This window comes from Eublepharis macularius, chromosome 1 (genome assembly GCF_028583425.1).
Source record: "Eublepharis macularius isolate TG4126 chromosome 1, MPM_Emac_v1.0, whole genome shotgun sequence".
NCBI lineage: Eukaryota > Metazoa > Chordata > Lepidosauria > Squamata > Eublepharidae > Eublepharis > Eublepharis macularius.
This window is the reverse complement of record NC_072790.1, coordinates 202,994,588-203,021,919: the sequence shown is the minus strand read 5'-3', so window position 1 is coordinate 203,021,919 and position 27,332 is coordinate 202,994,588. Positions and strand designations below refer to the sequence as shown.

The 27,332-nt window shown below is 43.4% G+C and overlaps 2 protein-coding genes across 4 annotated transcripts in view; both read right to left on the bottom strand.

Moving 5' to 3' along the window:
* The window catches only part of CUL7 (cullin 7), a 30,142-nt gene extending 15,188 nt beyond the window's left edge, over window positions 1–14,954 (bottom strand). For all 3 annotated transcript variants that reach the window (XR_008597385.1, XM_054984289.1, XM_054984300.1), the window contains exons 1-9: window positions 14,835–14,954; window positions 12,550–13,222; window positions 9,712–9,866; window positions 8,198–8,701; window positions 7,810–7,945; window positions 5,461–5,651; window positions 4,643–5,015; window positions 2,073–2,265; window positions 888–1,092 (exon numbers count right to left, since the gene is read on the bottom strand). Coding sequence is in view for 2 of the 3 variants with exons in the window: in XM_054984289.1 (XP_054840264.1) it covers window positions 888–1,092; window positions 2,073–2,265; window positions 4,643–5,015; window positions 5,461–5,651; window positions 7,810–7,945; window positions 8,198–8,701; window positions 9,712–9,866; window positions 12,550–13,132 (2,340 nt within the window). In the remaining variant the exon portion in view is untranslated. The remainder of the gene's footprint in view (window positions 1–887; window positions 1,093–2,072; window positions 2,266–4,642; window positions 5,016–5,460; window positions 5,652–7,809; window positions 7,946–8,197; window positions 8,702–9,711; window positions 9,867–12,549; window positions 13,223–14,834) is intronic.
* A 2,406-nt stretch (window positions 14,955–17,360) lies between these two features.
* Window positions 17,361–26,482, bottom strand: MRPL2 (mitochondrial ribosomal protein L2). The gene is made up of 8 exons (XM_054969973.1): window positions 26,415–26,482; window positions 24,561–24,648; window positions 23,390–23,552; window positions 20,091–20,232; window positions 19,800–19,915; window positions 19,227–19,337; window positions 18,452–18,525; window positions 17,361–17,655 (listed from the first exon to the last, which is right to left on the bottom strand). The coding sequence occupies exons 2-8, from the start codon at window positions 24,627–24,629 to the stop codon at window positions 17,443–17,445; spliced, it is 888 nt and encodes a 295-aa protein (XP_054825948.1). The 5' UTR covers window positions 24,630–24,648; window positions 26,415–26,482; the 3' UTR covers window positions 17,361–17,442.
* Between the last annotated feature and the right edge of the window lie 850 nt (window positions 26,483–27,332).

Below are 27,332 nucleotides of genomic sequence, written 5' to 3'. Positions count from 1 at the left end.
TCCCAAAGAGGCATCCCAAGGGAGAGAAAGAGGTTTTGTTGCCAGCCAGTCACTTGCCTGGCTGGCCACCACCACAAGCCTGGAACAAGAGCAGCAGCTACAAGTGGCACAGTAAGTGTGGGAGAGGGGAAGGGAAGTGTGCTGAAAAGCCTTACACCCCAGGAGTAACGGCAACGTTTGCAGTGCCAGATTATAGTGTTTGAGTTTGCACTCTGTACAGACACAGAGGTTAGGAGGGACTCTTTGCTGGCTAGCAGAAAGGAGGTGGAGAAACAGGTTAGGAGGGACCACCTCAGAGCCAGTCAATGCCATCGAAATGCAGATGACCAAAGCCAGGAGAAGGACATTAAGCAGCCAACACCCCGCCCAAGTCATGGTCCCATCTAAGCCGTAGAGCTTCTAGAGGCCAAAGTAAAGAGCCGCCATTTCTTGCAGACAGGAAAGGAAAGAGGGTCTGCTGAGGGGTAAACTAAGGGCAGATAAACGCCTCAGCACACGGAGAAAAACGCTCCTAGGAAACTTCCATACAGGCTCTTTAAATCAACTTGACTTCTGATGCTGAATGCATTTCTTCCTAATTTCAGATGCCTGAACAGGTAAATGATATTGTCCCATCTTTTCTGTTTCTTTACTCATTTTTTAAAACCCGTTAAAATCCATGACATTCTAGATCTGACGCCATTAACTTTCCATTTCCCAATGCCCTTCGGAATGGACAATGATATGCATCCCTTCCTAACATAGATCAACTGCCCTCCCAAAGTCAGCACCCAACCCCTCTACTCAGGGCTTCCAAAGCACATCAGCGCTGACCTTCTTCTTCTCCCACCTCCTGCCCACACCATGAAGCTGCCCTTGACTCTGCCAAGCTCTGCACCCACACTTACTGCCAGGCCAGCTTGCTGCACTAGTGCTGATGTAGGGTACTCTAGCATGCAGCGTAGCATGGCACGTATCCCTTCTTTGGTGGCAAAGAATAGGCGCCAGTCATATTTTGCCAGGAGCACATACAGCACCCGCAGCACCAACACGATTAGCAGTTTCTCTGCTCGGCAGCTCAGCAGCTCCACCAGCATCTTGATAGTTTTCTCCCTGAGGGCGGTAAGAGGGGGCAGTCATCAGAGAGTCTGACCTTTAGAAGACTGTTCAGGCCCAAGCCACAACCTACATCTCCCTCTGGGGATGAACAGAAAACTTACCAGGCAACTATACAGGAGGATCTAGATTCAGCAAAATGTGGCACAGTTCCTATACTAAAGTGCTGCAATCAAATGCAAAGCATCACTCCAACAGGTCCTGGTTCCATCTTTGCAGAACTCTATTCACCCAGATCTTCTACAGTTTGAACGGTAGTTGAACTCATTTTTGACAACATTTCAGCTCTAGTGTGTTGTTATTACAGGGAGCATCTTAAAGGGGCCAGAGAACAGTCTGGGGGCATCTGATGCTGCAGCATTGTGGAAACAAAGCTGTTGTGGGCTTGATCAGTCCCCTAGACGTGACGTCACTGGGAGCTCCATCCGTGCAAGAGCAGAACAAAGTTTTAAAAATAGGGAATATCCTATATTCCCAAATCTGATGAAAAGGAAGTATTCAGGAGAGTCTATCACCTGAAAAGGTGTGGCAGCTCTTGTTGACAAAACTGTACAAGGAAGTGCCCTTTTCTTTAAAGAGTCATAATATATAAATTTCAGTTAAGTACCTGGCTGTTAATCAAACACATTTAACAGTGAAACAGTGTGGTGCAGTGGTTAGAGCATCAGGCTAGCTTCTGGGAGACCCAGGTTGAAATCCCCACTCTGCGATGGAAGCTTGCACAGTGACCTTGGGCCAGTCACTCATACACTCTCAGCCTAACCTGACCTCACAGGGTTTTTGTGAGGATAAAAGAAAGGAGAATAATGAAAGCCACTTTTCAAATATCTCCTGTATGCAGCACTGTTTGTTTGCTTTAACTATGCAATGCAGCTAAAAAACAGGAAAAGACTCCGGCCTGGTCTCTAACAGAGTCATGGAAAGGGCCCTCTTCAGCACCCGTCGTTAGCAGAGATCCTAGAAAATACAGCACTGACCGGATGGTGAGTTCATCCTCTGCTCTGATGAGCTGTCTCTGTTGCCCAGGCTCCTCTTCCATGATCTTGGTGATAAATCTGAGGCCTGCCATCTGCAGCACCATGCCACAACCGGACTCCTGGATCACCTCCACGACCTCTGCCAGCTGCTCCAAGGTGCTTTTCTTCCCTGCCACTTTCACACTGCAGAAAACTGATCAACAGGAAGCATCAGTCAGATCTGGCAGCGCCTCCCAACCCCTAGGCTGCTCTTTCCTAGTTACCCTTTTGTCCTTCTGTCCTTTTCCCAGTACTCCTTTTAGGAGTTCTTTTCTCCGACCTGGGCAGATTCTAAGACCTTCCACAGGCAATATCAAGCCAAGAGAACATGGACTTAATACCAAAGAAACCTTGCAATCTCAAGAAGAGTAGGGAGGGGGAGCATTTCTAGCAATTCCAGCTTTCATGATTTCATAGTAAAAAAAAAATCCCTTTATTTTTGTTAAATGTTTAGGGGACAAGGGGGAAACTAAAAGTTTCCTGTCTCTGTCACCAAACCCTTATTTATTTATCCTCTGCTTTTCTGCACAGCATTTTCAACCCTTTCTCTATTGTTATGCAAATACAATTTTCAATATACAAAGCCGGGGAGAGGGGGGGGACTGTTTGTACTAATCTTCAGACACTGAACATATTTTAGCTTTCCCAAATATGCAAAAAATATGTACACAAATGATGAATTTGTGTTTCGCAACCACAGGATTTTTCATGGCAGAGTTGAAAACCGCCCCCCCCCCCATTACCAGCCTCCCCAATCTACCTTTATCCCCCTGGAACGGAGTCTCATCACCACATGCAAGAAATGCATCACATTCTGCGTAAATGTCTTCCTCCCGCTGGCTAACAGAGACACTATCAGCTATATATCTTATTTCCCTCTTCCTCCCTGTACCTTCTACCAGAACTTGCCTCATGTTACGGCCTTTGGACATTCTGCATTTTTTCACACAACAGTAGCCACTGGTGAGGACCAGAAGCAAGGAAATGCAAAATGTTCTAACTTCACAACAGAAAGCAAGTTCTTCTGGAAGTCATGAAGGAAAGGCAGGAAGGATGCATTTGCCATTTGGGGCAGCTGCTGGGCTCATTCACTCTAGTTCGACTCAAAGACTCTTGCAGCTCCTTAAGCCAAATGTGAGTTGGAGAGAGAAAAGCCAGGGCTGGACAGTGTGCCTTGAGGGACGTGATTCTGTGCATGTCTCCCACTGATCAAGTGTTTAGGGTGGTGGCAACGTGCATCTGATGGGAATGCCGTAAGAGAGTGGGACTGGCTGCATACGCATTTGTTCTTTTGCCTGCCTGTTTCTTTACAGTCCATTCCACGGGTATTCCACAATTTCATGCAGTCACAGAAAAGCCTGTAGACCATACCATAGATAACTTTAAAAGAGGATTAGATATATTCATGGAGGATAGATCCAACAATAACTGCTATCCATTGTAACTAAAGCAAATCTCCATATGCAGTCAGTAAACTTCTGAGTGCCAGTACTAGGAGACAACATCAAGGGAAGGGCTTGGCCATTATGGCTTGTTTGTTGACCCTTCAAGGCAACCAGTTGGCTAGTGAGTGAAACAGGATGCTAGACAGATGGATCACTGTTCTGATACAGCAGGGCATCTTATGTTCTTAAGTATGTTGTTGTCGTGAAACAATGCAAATATACCTGCAACATATATGTATACATTATATATCTGCTTTGCCTGCTCCTTGCTGAGACAATACTTGAGAAAGACATGAGAATGTTGCAGGTCCCTTTGGATACATCCCAGGCACTGCTGGCTCAGCAGCCGCAGCACTTTCTGAGCTGCGTATGAATTAACTCTGATTTAAGTTGTAAGTCGGCCTGCTCTGGGAAGGAATATGTGGCCTTGCTTAATCACTTCCACCTGCAGTCTCTCAGCTCCAGGCAACCGACCTTGGGAGACTGCTGGGAATGGTCACACTACCCATCCTCCCCAATGTTTTCAGGCTAGTAATGCTAATTATTCAAGCGTGCCCTGACTGGCGGAGAGGTCTTGAGAAAGATGGCTGCTTGCAGCCCAGGAGGCTCTCTTTCACTCTCCCATCAGTGTGTGCGAGGGGAGATTTTGCTTTCACGCCAAAGTCTTCTGGCATTACGAGAACAGCGTGGCATGAACTGGACTTTTGGTGAGAACCTCTGCCATTGAGAGAAGCAAGATAGTTTAAATAATGTTAGTCAGTTAGTTAGAAGTTAGTCAGCAAGCTTAGTTGTTATTTATTTTATGCCTGCCTGTGTTTGTTTTGGAGTAGTACCTGCTTTGCATTCACTCCCTAAAATTGTCTTTCATAAACCCTAATATAATTTTACCTGCCCACGTCAAGAGTGCTTGCTACCTGTACACATATTCACCCAGGACAAACCTGGAGGTTGAAAAGCCTCAGATAAATAGACAGAGCCCTCCAGGAGGCTTCTAGGGGTCCTAAGTGGCTGTTGTCAGCAACCTTGGGGTGGGTCTCTGGTTCTGACAGTTGTGTAAGAAAGGTCAGGCTGCCAGCTGCCACTTACCTTTGGCTTTTTCATCCAGTGTTTCTGGGAAATAAAGTTCCTCCACTTTGAAAAGCTCCTTATTCAATTGTGTGTCTGTTTTCTCCATTGTAGATGGAACCAGCAAAGTTTCTTCAGTATAGGGTAACTCCTTTGTCATTTTGAATGCCATAGGTTCAGAAAGGCTGCCAGACTTCGCACGGGTCTCACTCCCACTTTGGCAGTCCTGCCTTGCCTGTTCTTTGCTGAGACAATACTTGAGAAAGACACGAGAACGTTGCAGGTCCCGTTGAGTACATCCCAGGCACTGCTGGCTCAGCAGCTGCAGCACTTTCTGAGCCAACTCCACTGGCACAGACAGCTGGATTAGGCCTTCTTCATTAAGCTCTGACAGCTGAAAACAAATAGAGTTCAGGTACATAGACCTCACTGCAGATGATACACCTAAGATCAATTACGCCCAAACCAAAGGGCCACATGTTCAAATGAACTGAACCAGCATTCAATAAAGCACAGCCAGTCAGAAAACAGAATATGCACTAATTAAAACATTTCTTGTTCTGCCACTCCCCAATAGCTGCTAGTGGTATTATCTGTGGGAGCTGCTATCTCCCCTTGAAGCTAAACAATGGCTACTTTTTACAGACACTGGGAAAAATGCAAACAAGACAATTGTGAACAGGTGGAGTGTGGAAGCTCTGGGGCAGTGTCTGTGTGTGCACGTGCATACCATGGATCTGTGATTAAAAGGCATAGTAGTATCACAGTAGCAGAGAGAGAGAGAGTTCATTCTTGCCTTAAAATTATTCCCCGACTGTTAATATTTTCCAGCTGTTTACCTTCTGGTTCTGCTGAATGAACTGAATAATTTCTTGTTGCTTCTGAGCTTCTAATTTCTTAATGAAGAAGAGCAGCTCCCACCATTCAGCCCGATTCAGAGTCCCAGATTTCTCATTCATCCGGTCTGTCAAGTACGGAAGGGAGTACAGCCCCGAAACTGGTTTACGGTATAATGCCGGGTTAGCTGAAGCTAGGCACAAAATCACAAAATAAGGCTTTATTGCCTCTCAGGAGGCAGACGTTTTAAATGCGGGTATCTCAGCAGAAGCCTCGTGCAATACAATCTGATCTACGAGATGGGGAAAGAGGACCATTTTTCAACCAGTCTCACAGCTTTGTTCTCTCTCTATATTTTATTTACTGAACTTATATCCCACTTCGCTCCCCAATGGAGACCTAAAGCAGCTCCCATTATTTTCAGTGCCTTCATTTTATCCTCCTAACAACATTGTGAGGTAGGTTAGGCTGAGTGTGTGACTGGCCCAAGATCACCCAGTGAATTTCCATAGCAGGGTGTGGATTTGAACCTCCTAGATCCTAGACCAACCCTCTGACCACTACAGCATAGTCGCTCTCAGTTAATATCCAGCTGGCGAGATGAGATATATAAAAAAGATATTAATTAGACCACAAGCTGATTGATGTGAAAAGGTGGACGTGTCGTAGGGAAAAAACTGTAATGATCAACAATACACTTATTAAGCTGGGGTTTTCTTTCTTTCTGGTACTATGTAGGCCTTTCTCTCTGGTAGGTAGGCCACTGTAGGCCTTTAGTAGTTGTATGTATCGTGCTCTTCTTTTTCTTTTCTGTACTATCTTTTTAACTTTTTCACAATAAAATAAAAATTATAACTGGAAAAAAATACCCGCCAAAGGGGGCAGGGCAAAGAAATAATGGAAGATGGAGAAATAATGGGGAAATAATTCTATAGTTTTGAAATTTCCAAGTGCTTCTCAATAATCCTTACAGTGTGTCTATAAGGCAGGCCAGTATTATTATCTCCATGATACAGACACGAAGCTGAGGCTTAGACATAGCAACTTAACTTAAGCCATCCCATTAACTCAAATTTTGAACCCAGCACTTTCAGCTAACAGCTCATGAACACTGTGCTATACTAATTCTCTAAAACAGAGCTAGTGAAACAATCCCTTATATCATCTTCTGAAGTTTTGTGAAATATCACTTGTATGAGAGCCAGTGTGGTGCAGTGGCTAGTGTTGGAGCAGGATTTGCGAATCCCCACTCTGCCATGAAACTTGCTGTATAACCTTAGGTAAGTCCACACACACTCAGCCTAACCTACATCACAGGGCTGTTGTGAGAAAAAAAAACAGAGGAGAGAAGAATGTGAGAAGTTACTTTGGGTTCTACTGGGGAGAAAAGTAGGGTACTAATACAGTAGCTCGCTGGGTGACCTTGAGCCAGTCACACACCCTTAACCTAACCTACCTCACAGGGTTGTTCTGAGGGTAAAATAGAGGAGAAGAAAACAATGTAAACTACTTTGGGTCCCTATTGGAGAGAAAGGTGGAGTCAGGGCTCAATTTGAGGGGGAACGTGCAGGAACACAGTTCTGGTAGTTCCCCGAAGAGGTCACATGTCAGGTGGCCCTACCACCTGACTCTCGGCCACTTTGGGCCCGTTTTGTCCTGGACTGGGGCTGAAACGGCTTGGATTGGGCCTCTGACGGGTGGTGGATCACTCTCCTGTTCAGCAGTGGCCCAATCCTGACCATTTTGAGCCCCTTTTCGGCTATTTTCAGCCCCTTTTTGCCATTTTGGGCCCAATTTTGGCCCTGAATGGCCAGGATTGGGTCCAAAGCAGCCAGGATAGGTGATGTCAGCGGGTGTGGCATATGCAAATCAGTTATGCTAATGACACATTTCCAGTGCTGTCAAGGGGTGTGGCATATGCTAATGAGTTATGTTAATGAGTTATGCTAATGAGTTCCTCCAGCTCTTTTTCTACGAAAGACCCCTGGACGGAGTATAAATGAAATAATAATTGTATGGCTAAGACAGTTGAAAAAATAACATGACAAAAAGTCTCAAATTCTTCTACTCTTCAAAAGCTGATCAGCTCCATGTTTTCAATCTCTCAGAATCAGACAAGAGGAGGGATACGAAACCTTTAAACACATGACCAGCTGGGGGGAAATATCCTTTTAATAGCAAGTTCCATTTGTTCCAAGTGGCAAACTGAAGAAAGAGCAAGTTAAAACCAGACCGTAGAAAAGAAATGAGCAGCATGAACAAAGCCCAAAAGGGAGGGGACAGAGGAATGAACACAGACTTACTTTTGCAGCTTGAGGCAATATGCACCTAACTTACAAGTACTGCCTTACCTGTATCCTGTCTCAGAGTCTTTGTAAGGCTGGATGCTTTTTCCTGGGCCTTCTGTTCTGCCTGTCCTGATGTACCAATAATTTCAATCATGTGCCAATGAACCCAATATGTATGACCCAGAGATTCCCAATGAACCTAGAAGAGTGGGGCGCAACACAAAGAATTACTCAATGTACTTTTCCTGTAAACAAGAAAAGATTACCTATCCTCAAACATCCCCCAGTAGCCACCCAAAACACTTTTGTTCACACAACAGATGCAAGCACAGGTGCATGCAAGAACTTCAGAAACTGAATTAGCCTAAAGCTGAATCTCAGTGCCAGCCCCCCCCCCAGCTGCCATAGCCCGGAATCTCCTAGCCCAACTCTGCCCAACAGTTAGCAGTACCTGAACAGGAGGGGTGCCATTATTGCTGTGAAGGAACTCCCCCTCATCTCCTGCACAGATTTTTTCGTAGTCTTCCAACATGCGCACGCGCATGCCATGCACCAGCTTCTCTTGCATGTATTCCACATAGCCACTGCAACTGGGAAAGGCAGAGCGTGTCTTGAAGGTACAGACCTCTTTCTGGGGCAGGTGTGTGGCTGACTGGATGGTGGCATAGGTGGGAACTTGGGGCTGGAAGATAGACTGAGCAACTTGAGGCTGCCTTTCTGTGAGCTCTCGATTATGATCCCAGCCCATAACCTGCACCAACTCTGACATGAGGCTGGCCATGGCCATGCTGAAGTCAAACTCACATTGCGTCCTTCTCTGTTCCCTGCAATTTGCAGTAGAAGCCACAGAGCCCTCCTGTTCCCCTCCTGGTTCAGTAGTGCTGTTCCGCTTGCCCATCAGGAAGGTAACACAGAGGTATCGCTTGGCCAGAGAAAAAAGTAATTTCCCTGGAATCTGAAACAGATAAAAAGGTCACCCTCGCTGCTGCTTCCCATCCCACCCCCCACTTTGGATCAGCCCAGCCCACAGCTCTGCTCACATGTCATAGAAAACACATCTACAGTCCATGTGTTAAGTAATTCTCATGTTACATTCAAGGCATGTACAGCAGAATGTGTGATTTAAACCCGTTTATCCAGGTACTGGTCCACAGGTTCATCTTCAAAGTGAACATGCACTGTTTTTTCTTACAAACAGATGTTACATGTCAATAGGCCTTAGTTCACCCAACACTGATTCTCAAATTCCAGCATACTTTTCATACTGTAGTTCAATATTCAATATAATCACTGCTTTTTCCATTGATGCACGCCACTTGTTAGTCACCCTTGTGATGAAAAGGGAGAGGAACAAGGAAAGCAGTCCTGCTGTGCTAATTAGACATCATCAGTAGCAGAGAGGGATTCCAGGCAGGAGACTGAGGGCTGAACTATCAGATAAGTACAACTTGTCAGACTTTGAAATTATTATAAAAGCATAATATAAATGTAACTCTGCGGTTTCCTCGCCTAGCCTTCTTTGCATAGCTCTCCCAAGCCCTCCAAAACCGTCTCATGTGCTTCTCAGTTTCAAATCAGGCATCATGAACAAAATCAAATTTGTCTGGGATGGACACAAATCTGATTAATTTGGGGACTCACTCACCCTCTCCCCTCACCCAGATTGAAGACTCCAGCTAATTCCAATTTGTTATGATGTCAGAACATAGGCATCTTAAGTGATGTTTGTTTCTTTTGGAGCAATTGGAATTAATTGAAGACTGAACTCTTAAATCTCAGCATGCCAATCAAGGAGAGAAGTGAAGAAGGAAGTTTGTGAGCCCAACATTAAATCAAGTTCATGCCCATTATGAACAAACACAGGTTTGTTTCTGCTATCTGCACAGAGATACTTCCAAGCTGTAACTTGGTACCACCTCTTCAAAAAGGAGCTTCATGCTTCTCTACAGAATTATCAGTTAATACCTGAGGAAGGGGGATCCCTTCAAAGGACATACAGTGCTCTTCTGAGGATGTTGTCTCTGCAAACAGCTCAAGGAGGGTGTAGCAACTGTCGAAGTCCATGTGGTGTTCAATACCATCCTGCTGGCTCAGGGACAAGAGAACATAGGCTCTGCTTCCTAGAACCAGAAATGTCAATTCAGTGTTTCCCTCAGTCTATGGTACCCTGTAGAATGAGGGAGAAGTCATGGCTCAGTAGTAGAGCACCTGCTTTGCATGTAGGTCCTAGGTTCCATTCCTGCTGTGTCCAGTTAAAAGCACCAGGCAGTAGGTGATGTGAGTGATCTCTGGCTTGAGACCCAGGAGAGATGCTGCCAGCCAGAGCAGACAATGCTGACCTTGACAGACTAATGGTATGACTCAGTTTAAGGCAATTTCATGTGTATATGTGTTTGTTCATACTTTCAGGCCTTGGGAATTGTGGCAGAATGGAAGTCATTTCTTTTAAACAACATGCAAGTATGTGACATCCCAGGCCATAAACTGAGGTGATTCAGGGTAGAATGTTAGAGAAAGGGTCTCGATGATTTTTCTGATGAGGAAACCTCAAGCTTAAAAGGCAAGAGTAAAAGTGCCACATTGCAACAGCTGTCCATTTACACGCATACTCTGTGATGGCCCCTACATCTCATCTTGTAGAAAGGCCTTCCTGACCCCGTCATTTCTATCATTTTCCAGAATGCACTAAACAGAAATGTTCGTTAGGGAATTTTTATAAAGGGATTGGTAATGTAGTATAATGGAACAGCTCTGGAGATCACTTTTACAAGGCACGAGGATTGCAGTCCATTGCAATGTTGTTGTTTTAATATATATATATTATGATCGGATATATCTATATCTGTGTGTGTGTGTGTGTTCATACTTTCAGACCTTGGGAATTGTGGCAGAATGGAATTGTGGCAGAAAAGAGAGAGAGAGAGAGAGAGAGAGATTTTTTACTGCACTGTCTTCTACCTTGGCAACCTGCTTGTCGCATTATGGCATTATTTTTGGGTTGTGTTTTGGTTTCTATTTATGTTGTCTGAGTCCAACTGCAAAGGTCCTTACTATCTGATCGAATGTTTAAATTTTAAATTGGAAGTAGTTTCGAATTTTGTATATGTTGTATTGTCGAAGGCTTTCACGGCTGGAGAACGATGGTTGTTGTGGGTTTTCCGGGCTGTATTGCCGTAGTTCCTGACGTTTCCACACTGTGACACTGAGAGATCTCTGTCTTTTGGTGCTACACCTCTGAAGATGCCAGCCACAGCTGCTGGCGAAACGGCAAGAATTCATGACTCTTTCCTGTGTGACAGAAGTCTCCACTTATTTGATTATGTGACGGGCCATGAAGGGTTTTAAGCCTGCTGATATGCTGAGCAGAGGCAATCAGTCTTGCACAGAAACAGTCTAGTCCAGCCCTCAGCCCCTTGGTAGTTTGAAAATGTCAATGAAACAGGCACCAGAACTGTATCCAAAGCTATTACATAGAACAGATGTTAGTAACAGATGTTAGGAATGGATCAAGTTTTACATTAGAACTATGGAACAGTCCACTGAACTATTATAAAAAGATGAGCAGATGGATGCTGAAATACAGTACCATTAAGATGACTGGGTCCCCCCCATATATAAGGAAATCTAATCATAATTTTCAGAACTTAAGTTACACAGGTGACCCCATTTGTCCAAAGCAAAATCCACAAACATAGTCCATCTAGTACCCTTTAGATTAATTAAAATGAAACAAAAGAGTGTGCTTTCAAGTTCTCCAGAATTTTTCATGAGGCTGGAGGGGAGCCAAGAAGTTTCAGGTCTTGAGACTCCTTATCTGCATTCTGTGCAGAATTCTTTGCAAATTTGCTTTTGTCCTTGGTGGAGGTAAGATTAGATTGCACCTTTAGTCTTCTGAGAAGAAGACAGTGAGAATAATAGCAGCTTCCAGCCTCAAACATTGAAGCCCATGGCTAGACAAATGCAGGATTGCCAGGTCTCCCAAGGGCCAAACTAAGTGGTGGGGGTCAGGGGAGCAGCAGGTACTTACCCCTGCACACACATGCTCCTCCGCCTACCCTTCACACTGGAAAATGTTATCATTTTCTGGCATGACACGGAAGCTTCAGGTCACGCTGGGGACCAATTAGCTAAAAATCACCCCCAAGCTCAGTGTCATGTTCTGGCACAATGCAGAAACGATGAGTCACAATGGGGGAAGATTCACTAAAAACTGCCCCCAAACTTAGTGTTTGGGGGTATCATTTCCTGGTGCAGCTGGTAGCTTCCACATCATGCCAGAAAATATTATTATTTTCTGCTGTGACGCAGAAGCGCAAGCACATTTTATGTGTGTTTGCCTCCCCCTGACCCTGGCAGAGGAATGGCAGCCATAGTCAAATGTTTCTGTCATACCAAACAGATCCTACAGGTCCCTTAAAAAGCTGAAAGTCAAGGGGAAATGAGGGTGTTCTTATATTAACTATGGTGGAGACTAATTTTAGATTATGCACTATGTTTGTCCTGCTTGCTTTGATCCAAAAACCCATTTTTAACCTTTCTCTGTTCAATTACAGGCCCTGAGGACTGTGGAATCAAATTATCAACTTTCCCTTTTTTCTGAGATACCACTTTTGAGGGACTTTGAAATACATTCATCAAATCTAAGTTGACTTCTTATAGCAGACAGTCAACCTCAACTTGTCTTGATGGTTCAACATTTAGGTATTACCCCAACCCTGGAGATAGTTATGAAGTTTTTAATAGGAACTGCATCCTAATTCTCTAAAATGAACAACTCTGCTCATACCCTTTGATGTGTCTTACCGGTATCATGGGAAGCCAGAGCCTTCAGCATCTTGGAAGCACTGCACCGAATTTGCTTATCCTCGTTACACAACATCGTCATCAGCAGATCCAGGGCACCTGTCTCCCTGAAGACACCTGTCAGCGAGCTTATACTGGCATAGGCACTGAGCACATGCATTGTATTAAGGATGGAGGCTTGAGACACTGTGGCGCTGACCATCTGCTCAGCAGCCCGCTGCACCAGGTTCCTGACATCAGCCTTCATCTCCAAAAATGAGGCCTCATCCAGCAAGACATCAGGAAGGAATGATGCTTTCCTCTCCTGCTGCTCCTTGTGCTTCCTGATACCCAGCAGCATGGGACAGTTTGCATAAACATCATCTGCTGACATCCACATCAGGATGTTTTCCACTGTGTTCTCTGTGGGAGAGGCACTGGTGCTGCTTCCCATACCATTCTCCAAGTTGACGACATTCCAGCGAATCAAGTACTCAGTATGTCCAATGGGGCCATGCCGCTCCCGGATTAACTCCTCAGGACAGGCCTGCAGCTTGAGTTCAAGATGGACTAGCACATTGCCATTTTGCCTCTCACTCACCATGACAGGAGACACATCTGCTGGTGTAGAGGGAAGCCACGTCAAGCCACTGCAACTACCTCGCCTCAGAAAACTCACGGCAGAGAATCCATTCTAGCAAAATAAAGAAATGTTGCTCTGGAACAACTATTGTATATAAAGGTTGTTGTAGGCACCATTTGCCTGGAGGAGAGAAGCACATTTGCACCAATCTGGGCTCCGCAACTTATCCATTGCCCCTTCAAAGAACATTGTGAACGTCAACAAATCCTAACATTGGCAACTCTAACACCGTTCACACATAGCTTCTAGAAATATATTGCTAGCCAAAACATCCTACTTCAGGCCTAGACTATAGAAGATCTACAGACTCCAGGAGATTCTAGTGAATATCCTTCTGAAGCATATGGAGAACGAAGTGCTTGAGTACTGTTGCAAAATTTAGCTGCAACCCCCAAACAGCCCAACCACAGGCGATGATGGGCAAGAGCCCAGTACCCAGCAACTGTTCTGCCAGATATGGCACAGAGTCTCTTGAAAGCCACTGCAGCCCATTTGTTCCATGCTATATCTAATGAGACTACAGACTGATGCTGCACAGAAATTTTGTATATTGTAATTTACTGCTGCTCTGTGTGCCTGTTACATTCTAATTTACTGCTTATGAACAACCTATTTGGGACAAGATTTTTTTTTTGTTCAATAGACAATACAAATTATTGTCATACCAATAATACAGATTCAACATCAGTTGGTAAGGATATGATGCTAGTATCAAATTCAGCATCAAAACCAGAGTTTAATGCCACAATAGCCTGAACCAGGTAGCTCAGAAGCCAAATCCAGACTCCTTAAGGGTGCTACATGGTCCTAAGTTGCTACCCCTACTTCCTGCCTGCCCACCAATACAAGATTAATAGCAAATGTGTGAGCTGTGAATTGAATTGGTGAGGTGCAATGCAGGGGGCATTGAACTTTTTTATCTTACATTGGATCAGTTCTCCTTTTGTTCCAGCAGCTACTACAGAGACCTGTTTCCCTACCTACAGAAGTATTGGCTGTGGATGGAAAGAAAGGATCCATGCAACTTCAAGCAAGCTACTCTCCCCACATCTGAAATAAAGAAATAATAGTACCAAAATAGTAAAGAGTCCAGTAGCATTTTTAAGACTAACCAACTTTACTGTAGCATAAGCTTTCAAGAACCACAGTTCTCTTCGTCAGATGCAACAGTACCAAACTACATTACAGGGTAATTGTAAAATTGCATTACTGCTCACATTTCTGCATCTGATGAAGAGAGCTGTAGTTTTCGAAAGTTAATGCTACAATAAAGTTGGTTAGTCTTAAAGGTGCTACTGGACTCTCTACTATTTTGCAACTACAGATTAACACGGCTAACTCCTCTGGATCAATGCTCACACTTAGCCAGCATTATTGGTCATGGTCTGATCATTAAAAAGGGCCATATAAATGTTATAAAAACGTAGTATTACGGCTCCCCCACCCCTGGTGGCATTGTTCCACAGTCAGGTTTCCGAAGGCACAGATCTTCCTCCCAGTCCCAGGGCAGGGGCGAGCCCCCTTTACAAAGAAGGCTGGCAACCTAGTTGTAAGAGGCGGGGACTGTGGGAGGGCGGGGCTTACGAGATCCCTAGCAGGGATAAAGCGGACGGCTGCCAGAGCCGTGCCCCGAACGCTCCGCGAAGGAACGGGGTAGTCTTACTATGCTGCAAGCTCGGCGAGTACGAAGCGCACGGAGCGCCGAAGGAAGAAGGCGCAGGCCTCCCTTAGCCGCGACTCAAAGGCCTGACCAATAGATACATCCAGTCAGCATCCTGGCCCATACTTGTCCAGTCTAGTCAGTGCCTCACCTCTTCCGTGTTTCTGCGCATGTCTCTCCTAATGACGCAGTACAGGTCCCCACACGAGGAAAATTCCAGTGGTCGCGGGAGCGCCTTGTCCGAAAGGGGAAAGACGTCCCCGCTGTTGGCTACTGGGAAGAGCGCTTTTCCGCCCGCGAGGCGGGATCTTGAGGGAGGTCCCCCCCCCGCAAAAAAAACATCTGTATAGTTGAACGTGTGATCACCGTTCAGGTGTCTACATTATTAATATGGCTTAGAATTACGATATTCTGCCTTGCGTTATTTCTTTGCTGTAGTTATCTGCTGCTGCACGTATACTGAAGGCACTTTATTTTTAAAATACTCTTTTTCACAACCGGCATTAGCTTCATAAACTATTACATAACATGAGCTTCTGAGAAATAACTACCTTTTTAATAAGCAGACACTTTTATAAAAGGAACAGGCCTGTAGACTATGCTGCTATGTGTTATGTTTGTTGTATGCATTATCCTACTGAATTCTACTTCTGTAGTGCTATTTTCTCTGCTGTTTGACATACGTCTAATACTTTTTGCTTTGTCTCAAATGCTTGTAATCCTAGTCCTACTACATTGCCTATTAGCTTCCTCATCCTATTGATTGCAATGACTTACAATGTGTAATCTGCTTTGAGTCTCAGCGAGAAAGGTGGACTGTAAAATAAATATTAAAACCACCCAGTGACATCTTTTTAAAAACATACCCCTCAGCCATTTTCAGAACTCACCCTACTTTCATCCTTGCCTACTTTCATCGCCATCATCAACTGTACAGTGAATAAAGGTGTAAAAATCTTGGTATACAGTCACGTGATTCCTGTATTTATGAATGAGGATCTATGGTAAGGTGATACAGAAAGGAGGAAATACACTTCATTTCACTGAATCCTCTCCTGAACATTCTTCCCTCTGCTATTGTCTCATACCGGGCCCTTCTATTTCATCCTTTGAAGAGGCTGCAGTGGATAAAATGCCAAGGCAAAGGTATCAAGAAACCTGACCCCATCAGACCCAAGCTTCTCTACAGTTCCAAAACATGTTACCTTCTCAGTCCTAACCAGAATTTCTCCAGTCTAAGCTCATTGATTTCAATTGGCTTAGACTGGTGTAACTCTTCTTAAGATTGTACTGTCTACCCCAGGAGAGCTTATCCCCTAAGTTATGGAAGACCTCAATTGGTGAAGTTTTTAATATTTCAGTTTTATATGAATTCCTGTTTCACAGATGGATGATTGAGCCTAAGAGAGCAAGACTCAGGCATACAAGCAGGTTAAGTTGAAATTAAAGCCAGATACTTTCAAACATTCTCTTCTATTGGATCATTTCTTGTTCTACTTGGCATGTTGACTAGATAACTTGTATGTGTTGTCTGATTCACTGTGGAGATGCTATCGCTGTGGTTTCCACTTCTATCATTGTAAGACAAGCACGTGCTGAATCCTTCATTGTTACTTTCCAAAATGAGAAGTGTCAGCACTCAGTATTTTGGTGTCCTGGAATAAGATACTGTGCCCTGTTTGAGTTAGGCTATGTTCAGCCACTGCTGATTTTTCAGGTTGTCCAAGTCTGCAGTGTCTTTCATGTTCTTTTATTCTTGTCTGGATGCTACGCTTTGTGGTCCCGATGTAAACTTGTCCACACCAAAATACTGGACAACACTTCCAACTACTTTGTCAGACTGCACAGGGAAGCCATTGAAATTCACAAGCATAAGCAAAACTTCAAAAGGAAAGAAGAAACCTTAAGAATGAACAGAGCATGGTTTCCAGTTCTGAAAAACACCAGGCTAACAAAACACTCTATACTCGACAATAGCCCTGCAGAGAAGATTAGCACATCAAGCACCAATCCATATGCAAAAGAACCTCCTCAGGATACAGTGAAGCCTCCCGCCATTAGCATTCCACACCCTGGGAAACTCTTACAGGATGACTCAGCTCAACCCCACCCCTCCTGAGTAGATACAAATGACCTGCCAACATCTTTTCCACACTGTGACACTGAGAGATCTCTGTCTTTTGGTGTTACACCTCTGAAGATGCCAGCCACAGCTGCTGGCGAAACGTCAGGAACTACAATGCCAAGACCACGACAATACAGCCCGGAAAACCCACAACAACCATCGTTCTCCGGCCGTGAAAGCCTTCGACAATACACAGAAGTATATGGTTTGATGCTAAACTACAGATCAGGCTAACTTTCATTGCAATGCACTCATTGCATTAAACTAGCATTGCAATTCTATGCAGAGCTAAGCATGCATAAGACTACTATTTTAATGGGTTTTTCCATTAACTCTGCATAGGATTCACTCTGTGCCAAGACCATTCTGTGGGATTCAGCCCTTATATAAAGAATGCACACTGGTTTTGTTGTTACTTCAAACAAGGGTAGATTTATTAACAGTATCCTAGGATGCCACCAATACAAAAGAAATGAAGTCTCCAAATCAAACACGTGTAGCTGCTGTTGGCAAATTCACATAGCTCTTCATAGGTGGGAGTGGTTTGATCTTCCGTCCTGCCCAGCCTCCTTTGCGGTGCCACAGGCCACTTTGTGGGCGCTTTCCTAACCACCGGTTCCGCCCAGCTTTCCCAATGATCCGTCTGTTGTGTTCAACATTGGAAACACGTCCAACTGTAGCTATGCACGTCTCCAGCACCTATAAGGGTAAAAAGAGTAATCAAAGCAGGATATACTGATAGGTATAATCCCTGCTGCTAATTACGCAAAAATAGTTAAGTCCAGACATAATCCACATCATTTTAAATGGCACTTCACAATGCAGTTAGCAACAAATTCACTATTAATAGCTTCTCTGTTAGGCATGAAAAGTCTAAGGCGAGAGGCTTCCCATTGCTAGCCATTTTATATATGACACACAAAGGCAGCCAATAGGTAAGTCTGTGTGTTCTTCCTGAGTTCCTAATGCCAAAAGATTATATTCCTGAATTGGTAATTTCATGGTATGGACAAAACAGTACTGAAGAACTATACAACTCCACAGGACTACTTCCATCATATGTACAGTATACACACACAGAGTGGCCCAACATGTAGCCAGCTAAACAACATTTTAAAAAAGAGAGAGAGCCCATTTCGAATATGCAAACACTATGCAATGTTCAGTCTCATGCATCTGCATCACAAATGAAACTGGACTGAACATAAAAGTAAATAAACATAAGCAGTACACTCCACACAGGAACAATATCTGTGTAAAAACTCCATATTTGTTATTATACATTATACCACAATTTTTTGAAAGCTACCTTTTCTTATAGTTTTGTTTTAGCACGAACACCCTTCACATTACCAAATTAGGGGCCCAGAGGGTTCTCATGTAGGCATGCTCCACCCCCCACCCACCCCACAAACTCATCAGCTGCCACAAGCCAGAAAAGCGTGTAGTCATCTCCCTGGCTGAGGTTTCATAACATTTTTTATCATGACAGTACCTCCATTTGCCTCTTAGAGGGCAACTGTATTATGGCTGTTCCATTCACCTTCCTCAATAATATTCCACAGGTTCCTGCGACAGCAATGAAAGAGAACATCAGCTCGATTCTCTATCCTTAAGTCTAGCTACAACCCAATTTGCGCTTACTGGTAGCAGCATGGGAGATACTTCCCTATTGCTTCTTCCCAAACTACTGCAGTTGATATTTGAATCCAGAAATTATGTAGGAAGAGGAAATTATGTTCTTTCCCAAACTATTGCTCAGCCTGTGAAATGTCACCCACATTCCTGCAAGTGTTCCAGACTTAACCTGTAGCTCAGGACTGTCCTTTCTTCATTTATGTCATTTTAAGCAGAGCAATACTTCATGGACAGGATGTATAATTACCTGTATGACTGAAACTGTTCGGTTTGATTTACTTCTTACTAGGCTAAAACCTAAATTTGACAGTTTTAATGTCAAGCCAATACCCAAGAGGAAGAGTTTTAACCACTAGAGATGTCAAGGCTCTGCATACCAACGTCCCCCACAAAGGATAAGCTACAGCCAATCAGAAACATTGTCTTTGATAATACTATAGCACACTTTGCTACTTGGTTCTCACCCATAACTCAGAAGCTTTTACTTTCAAGTTAACTGAACAGCCATGGGTACTAATGGTAAAGAAGTTCTCCCCTAAACTGTAAAAAAAAAAAAAAGTAGAGGGGAAAAAGTCTCCAGCTGTTCTGACTATCTGACCAGGTTTCCTCAACAACCTCAGTCCAATACTGACCTGCTGCTCGAATATATTGTGCTCCTTTACCAGGATGGCTCTCCAAGTTATTGATCAGGGTTCCTACTGGTAGAGCCCCAAGTGGATATGCATCCCCCTCCTTAGCCAAGACTGGAAGACAAAAAATTCCACTGCTGTGTTAACTCCCTATAAAGTAGCCAAGACTGGAAAACAAAAAATTCCACCCCTGTGTTAAAGGAGAATTAAATTAACATGCTGACTATACAACACTGTCTTAGTATGAGCTGAGATTGGGCAGAGTTGTTCAGTATAAAAGGTTTAAGTTCAGCCCCTTCTCCCAGAAATTGCCTTGCTGGGCTTTATCCTCAAACCTCAGAAGAAAGGAGTTGAGTTTTCTAGCTCAGTTCAATTTTGTGTGTGATGTCAATAGGCTGTGCTGAACCTTCCCAAGAGAAAAAATATCAACTCTTTAGCTGAGATCCATCCCGTAGGCTGTGCCATACACAAGTGGTGACTATATCTACAACAACTCAGAGGAAATTGAAAAATCCATTTTGTACCCAAGCTACTCACTGCCCTTCACTTCACAGTGGCAGGTAAGGTTCTTTTTACCTGCCATCCTGCCTATTTGCGTGGAAGTTTTGATGATGTCACCAGCCTTCATGTTTTCTGTTGCAATAATCCAGCGTTTCCGATTCTCTCCAGCCACCAGAGCTATGTCAGCTGATCTGCCACGGACAACAAGAGAGTCCCAATGAAGAACGGTCAGCTCATGCTGCGAGCTTCACTCTCAGTTATAAAGCAGAAAAGTAAGCAGTGTATAACAAATCTTCTGAGCCACTCCTGCCCCAGTTATACTGGCATACTCCCCAAGCAGTCTTTAAAATTATCTGGCCAGTTTACCTGCATGGGTCATATCGGACCTGCATCACTTTCTCCTCAAAGGAATCTTGCTCTTTCCCTTCTTGGTAGTGCATTCTTCGGAAATCAATCATCCGGTAGCGCTGCTTATGTCCCCCTCCAATTCCATGCACACTGATACGACCTTGTAGTGGACATAGTGCTTAATCATTTTCTAATATGAAAGATACTAAAATCAAAGAACTGTCAGAAAAATAATATCCTAAAATGTTGTCTGGGCCCAGCAAGGTCTAATATCAGTGCCCCCTTTGTCTAGGGCTCACTCTGCAACAGTCCAGACTTTTTCAGTGGCTACCCCATGCTTGTCGGAAAGCTTCTCAGAAGTTTGATGGAACTATTCTGGAGAGTTTGGGGTGTAGTCTGAGTCTAGGCAAAGGGATTTTCTTTGTAGCTGTGCATAATTTTGGAAAATATATGCACTAAATATACATGAAAGAGTTGATTCATTTTTGTATAGTTCCGTATTAAGCATGAGTGTGTCTTCATTTTGCTGTTTACTGGTTCCTTTGCCTGATTGTAGGAGATGTGCTTGCGGGGGGGGGGGGGGGGCAAAATGAAGTCAGAGATGGTGTCATGATGCATAGTGTGTAGGGTGGGGGGAAATATGGTGGTGAAAGAAGAGCAGGCTGCTGCCCTTTCTGGCTCTTCTTCAAGCCACTGAGATGTTGGTACCCATATCAACAACTCACCAGGCTACAAAATCCTGCTGCTAAATGCCAGGCCAATCACAGGAAAAACAGGGCTGACCAGGCATATATCACTGAGCCTGATATTTTGTTTTAATTGTTGTTTTAGTGTCTATATATATTTTAGCTCTGGTTTTAATTGCTTTAATGATGGGTTGTCATTTTGGGTTGGTTTTAATGATTTTAAAATGTGATTTTATTATGTATGTTTTAATTTGTTAGCTGCCTTGGTTGCCCTTGCCAAGGCAGAAAGGCAAGCTATAAATTTTGTAAAATAAATAAATAAAATCAAGGGCTTTTAAAAAAATTGAGAATCCCAAGAAAAATAATTACTGAGCAAATGAACATGGGTGCAACTACACTGGTGACCTGTGAGGTCAGGAAGTCTCATTACATAGCCTTAAGCAAACCACCATTTGCTCAATTTCAGAATATCTCCATTTCAGCTAAATGGAGATAATACTGGCCGATTTTACAGGGCTGGGAGTGCCGGTATGGATAAGTGCAATCAATCACTCAATAGAGGGGGTACAATCTTATTTCCTACGGAAAATTCTGGGTCTTCCCAACTGTGTCCCATACGCTGCAATCTGTCTTGAAACCAGACAGATGCTGTTAGAAATTTGGGCCTGGCTCTTAACAATCAAATTCTGGCTTCGCCTTTTATTCAGTTCTGATTCAAATTCTTTTACTTTCTTAATGCTTTCAGACTTCTACAAATCCAATTGGATGGAACTAATTCATAAAAAAATAATGTGTATGGGTACATCTTTAGAATTGCTTTACCTTGCATCTGCTTCTACAGCATTTCGGACAATTAAACGGAGGCTCCTAGACATTCCGTTTCAGTGCTTGATCGAGGCAACTGGGAAAACATGCTCCCCAATTCATCTGGGACTACCTCTGGCACCTGGCCAGTTAGCCGCCTATTTGTGTTCTCTAACTGATCCCCTCCTAAGAAGGGCACTAATGTTGGCCAGATTTAACATACTGCCTTCAGCCATCTTCATTGGTAGATGTCAAGGGACCCCTTATGAACTTAGGAAATGCCCCTGTGGCCTGGATGTCTGTCACGTTTTATTAAACTGTTTATTTTACTCTAAGATACGAGAGAAATTTCCCTTCTTTATCCAATTTCCCTTCTTTATTCATGGTCCAGCATCTATTATCTGGTCACAATTTTTCTATAACCTCCAACGTTGCTTGTTTTCTTCAGGCTGCAATTTGTATCAGGGAAGCTATTAATTAATTTTTACTACTTTGGTTTTTCATGCCTGTTCCCTCCCATGTGCGTGCGTGTTGGGAAGGGCCACAGCTCAGTGACAGAACACAGGTGTCATATGCAGAAAGTTCACAGGTTCATTTCTTGACACTTTCAGCTGAAAAGGTTCTCAGGTATCAAGGCTGAGAAAAACCCTTCTTGAGGCCTCAAAAAGCCACTGCCAATTAGAGTAGATAATATGGGGCAAGATGGAATAACGGTGTGACTCATAAAATAGCTTCATAAGAACTTATTTACAAACTGGGTTAATTACATGCAACTTAATATGCAAGCTACCTGTTGCTCTCTGCCTTCTGGAAATACTTCAAGTTTAACTTCCAGAGTGAACACACTGCTGCCTACTTCCCTGCTAAATGATTTGTGATTAGGCCAACTCCTTAAACAGGTCTGTAATCTTGGAAAATAATGTAGGTAGGAAAAGCAAGTATTGTACACATTTTTAAAATGCCAGTTTGTTCCCAATCTCTTCCTCCAACAAACCCTAGAAAAGTCTTTTGCCTTCGCAGCTTCAAAATTTGCAAAGACTGTGTTTATTATTATATTTCTTCCATTATGGAACTCAAAGCTGCTTAGATGGGATTGTCGGGAGGTCCCCTAGCTAACCGGTAGGTTGGACCCAAAGAACATTTCCAGCGACTTCACCCTTCCTGCTACAGGCCTCCAACTCCACCCACATGCTATTCCTGGGGTTCCTCCACTGCAGGAGGCACTTGGGGCTGCTGCATGAGGGGGACAGGTGAAGAACTCACACTTCACTGATGGAAATCTTTTTGTCAGTGGAGATTTTTGGTGGGATCTGACTAAACCCAAATCTACTTTGCTTTTCCAAAGTGTCTGCATTATGTTCCTCACAACCATATCCTAGGCCCACTTTTGTGTTTTCAGCCTCACCACACCCAACTTTTGCCAATACCTCATCTCTGTCCCATCTTACCCAGCCTAGAGTTGCCCCTTGGACCTCACTCCTCTCATCTCATATTTCTCTGATAGGACTTGGATGTTATGTGCAATCACTTAAATTTCCATAGGTTTAGAATTCTGGAAATAGAGAGGGCAATAATTTCTTTACCTCAGTGCTCACAACCAGGGCTGTGACATGTGGTATAAACTTGTACATTCATGAATAAGGAAAGCCTTAAAAGTACTACAAAAATATTAAAGTGGAGTGTTTAAAATAACATCCCCTTCTCTGAGAAGAGGACACAACAAGATTCTCCGTTCTCACTGAACTGTCGTTATTGAATAAATTTTGTTTAATGTTTCGAGGTCACATCAGTACAGTCTGCTGAGGAGCCATTACTAAGAAAATATACCTGTATGATCTCGGCCTCCTGTTTTTTTCATGCCAATGGGTCTGGTGGTGTACTTGATCTGGCATTTCCACATTGGATTGGAAGTAGACAATACAGCAGATGTGCTGATGTTACAGTACGCATGGAATTGCCAAGGACAGTTGGGCTTGGGAGGTACGGTTATCTAGAAAAAGCAAACAGCCTGCTTTACTAAGTTTAACTTAATTTCTTTCACAAAGACCAGTGTTTGGATGGAGTGGATCTGGGTTAAAATCTTGCAACTTTTTGCTCTTTATTATGTTTTAGAAATGTAGCCTTACTGTTAGAGAATGATCTCATGGCAAAGGTTTCTATTGCAGCAGGATTTTAATGCAGCTGTTTTTTCAGAAATCCTATTGGAAAGCTTATGACTGCAGAGTGGCAAAGTGCCAAAAACAGCAAGTAGGATCAGATACTACCACTCCCAACTCAATTCCCCTCCCCTGTCCTAATACTTCAATAATTCCCATGTTTTCCCACTCAGGGACAGTTTGATGGGGTTTGGCAGTGCTGGAACAGTAACTGTCCCTGAGTGGGAAAACATGGGAATTATTGAAGTTTTATAATAAGGCAATGCAACTTCAGCAGCCTTAATTAGGAATGCACAGATCTTGCTTACCACATGTATCTTTCATCTGTTTCTTCTCCAATACCACCTCAAACAAGAACATGTCTTTGGTAGGTTTCAGGTGAGAAGGAAGCTATTTTACCACAGAATAATGGTAAGCTTCCTCCTAAAGGAAAGTGCTTAACCATTAAACAAAAGGTTGTAGGAGCCAAAGCCTTACACACTCCATGCTGAACTTTATGCCCTCTAATTCCAAATGTGTGTAAGAGGGAGGGGGCGGTCTTGATTACTAAGTTAAGGAAAGGCCTCTGATACTTGGTGCATGCTTAAAGGCACTCTTGCTTATTGTAGTACATGTGCCATTGGCCAAATCCTAAAACAGGTTTCAGAGCTGAGCCCTTGCAAACCCAAGCTTAGTTTAAGCCTCAAGTGGCTGGAAAATAGTCACATTAATTTGTTGACAAGAATTCACCAACAACCCCAAGCTTGAGTTAAAGTATCCTAGTATATACAGTGCATGAGATACAACCACAACAGGAAAAACAGAACAAGAATCTAGTCAACAAAGGGATGAGGTCCTCATACCTGTGAAACACGAGGGCTGGAAGACAGCAGCAGGGCCCCAAAACTGCGGATCAAGCTATGTACAGCCATTATTTGTAATCTTTACTCCCTGAGACAGAGAAAAACCACTATCAGTTTATTGATTTACTCACACAGAGAGAAAGAAGTAAAAGGACATTGAGATACACTGGCATTGCTACGGACAAGTGCCATGCACCTAGGGAATCTGCCTGAACCACTATTCCTTTCCCCAGGGGACAGATTAAATCAATGGACAAGCCAGAGAAAGGACTGGAGTGGGGCAGTTACCATCCTGTTCTCGGGCGTAATCTTGGATCTGTTGCAAGTCTTTGCTTTTTATGGAGACAACTTGTAAGGGTGGCTTTACATGTTAAGTTTCTTACAAAGAAAGTATTTCCACTTACAAACTGCATGGAACCCATGCACAGAAAATCTGTAACATGTAAGGTTGCCCTGACTCACACATTTCTTTTCCACAAAGAACAGTGGGAAGGTATCAGAGAGGCTGCTTTCTCTTACACTAATGGGCAGATTATAGTATGTCAAGGTAAGAAAGAAGAATATGGAGCAACACAAGAGTTTAATATTCTCTTCTGAGAGCTTAGGTGTTTTCGATATAGGGATAGGCTTGTATGGTTTTCCTGTTGTTGCTATAGTGAAGCAGGCACAGGGTTTTGCACATGGCAGATTTTCCTGAATTTTCCCTGCCCCAATCCCCTGCAGCAACCGTTTCATACGTAAGCACCAGGGAGTTTTTTTTAATTATTATTTTAAACCTATAATTGATGCATCATTATAGCATTATCACAATCTGTCCATCCAGTCCTATAAATTCCTAGCTTTCATTTTATTTTAAACCAAGTCTCTGTAACGAAAGCATTTAAAGACTTGCTTTTTAAAAAACAAACACTAGGAAATCAGAGAACCAGATAAACAAACTGTTATACAACTATAATGGTATGTCAATTGCAGATTTTTTTAAAGCTCTGTTGGGGGGGGAATAGCCACACTGGGAGACTGGAGCATGGAAAATGGTACAGATGTGGGCAGGCCTGAAAAGATCCAGACTTTCCCATTCATATGAGGACCACTCCAACTTTGCTATTATCTTTCCCAAAACACCACAGCAAAGCAGGCTTGGGAAAGGTCATAAGGATAACCCCAAGAGACCCATGGAAGCACCACAACGGTGCTGGGAAATGCAGAAAAACACACATTTCCCAACAGCACCTTAATCACAGCCCATGCGTAAATGAATTGAGCATGCTAGATAATTACAGGAAAACTACTGGAGAGATATTTCAAGGCATTATACCCACACCCACTGCTAAAGAGATCGAATATACAGGAGTTTGAAGAGATTACAGTTGCCCTTTGATAGAAAACAGTCTGGGCCTTAACAGAGATCTGATCTGCAGACATCAGCAGCTGAGGCTTTTCATGGACCACAGCTAATCCTTTGCCACTTACTGCAGATCAAGTGAGGGGAGCAGCCAGCTACGCGGACTGGTTCTAAATTCGGCAATCCTTAACCCTGCCCTCCCCTCTACGAGACTTGGATGTGCACCAAGTAAACGTGCATAAAATGGCAGCCCTTAGTTGCAGGAAACACACACCACGGCCTCAACCAAATTTACTCCGGAGAAGCACCAGTGATATCAATGGGCCTTATTTCAGGAGGAACTGCAAACAAAAGCCGATGCCGTTTTTTTCGGTAAGCGCGTATTTCTCCAGCTCCGGCAGTTAAGGCAAGGTAAAAGGTAAACTGCACCCGCGCCAAAGTTATTTCATTGCGTCTCAGCTGATAAGGCTCAAAGGTTAAGTAAGTACTTTTTAATGAACGCCTCCACTCACCCTAAATAAGAGCCCACGATTCTCTCCCCATCATTCTCCTTTTCCGGTTCAAGTCCACGAGCATGCGCGTTACACCCCAGGGGAGGGGCATCAGAATCTACAAATCGGTTACGCGCTGGCTTTTGGTTCGCCTTATTGGGACTGTAGTCTATAAAAGCAAAATTTGATGTAGTGCTAATGGATACAGAACGCAAAAAAAATTATTCTCCTTCAAACAATCCTTTTTGAAAAACAAAAACCCCGAAGCTAAAAAATGTCACGTAAAACAGCAAATTCTCTCGTTTCTAACCTTAAACGCATCCTCACTGGAACCTATAGTTTACTAGCGAAATGCTGTTGGCATGGGTGCCTCTAGAATTCTTATGAGCTAGCACCACGATCCGCACAAAATTTCAATCTGGAATAATTAATCTGGAGCATCTAACACCCGATTTGTTAACATTAACAACCTATACATTTTTTCCAGTAAACTAGATCAACACGGCTACTCACCTGAAGCAACCTAGGGAGTGGGTAAAAACAGGATCCAGATGATTTTAAACGGATACTCATGAATTCATATAATTTTTATGTTGAAATAAAAGAAAAAAGACTATCATATTTTAGATCATGTCCTAGTCTACAAACAGCAACAAAACAATCATGCATCCACTAATTCGTGGTGCTACCACGGCACAAAAACATGCTAAAAAGGCACGGATCCTCATGGATCCTATTGATTTTTACATGGGGCCAAACCAAATCCACCATACAATACCCAATCAAGTCCATTGACACAAATTGGACCAAAAAAACCAGCCATCCACCGCTTCGTGGCACCGCCACGGGGCAAACACATGGTGCAACAGCACGGATCCTCACGGATCCTCTTGATTTTTACGTGGGATCATCCAAAATCCACCATATAATAAAATATCA

What these genes read in the sequence shown, in the direction of transcription:
- MRPL2 (XM_054969973.1), bottom strand. Translation starts at nt 24,629, where the DNA reads ATGGCTGTACATAGCTTGATCCGCAGTTTTGGGGCCCTGCTGCTGTCT. An exon ending in CCAGCCCTCGTGTTTCACAG is followed by an intron (nt 23,553 to 24,560) that starts GTATGAGGACCT and finishes TGCTTTTTCTAG; the next exon opens with ATAACCGTACCTCCCAAGCC. An exon ending in GTCCGATATGACCCATGCAG is followed by an intron (nt 19,916 to 20,090) that starts GTAAACTGGCCA and finishes TGTCCGTGGCAG; the next exon opens with ATCAGCTGACATAGCTCTGG.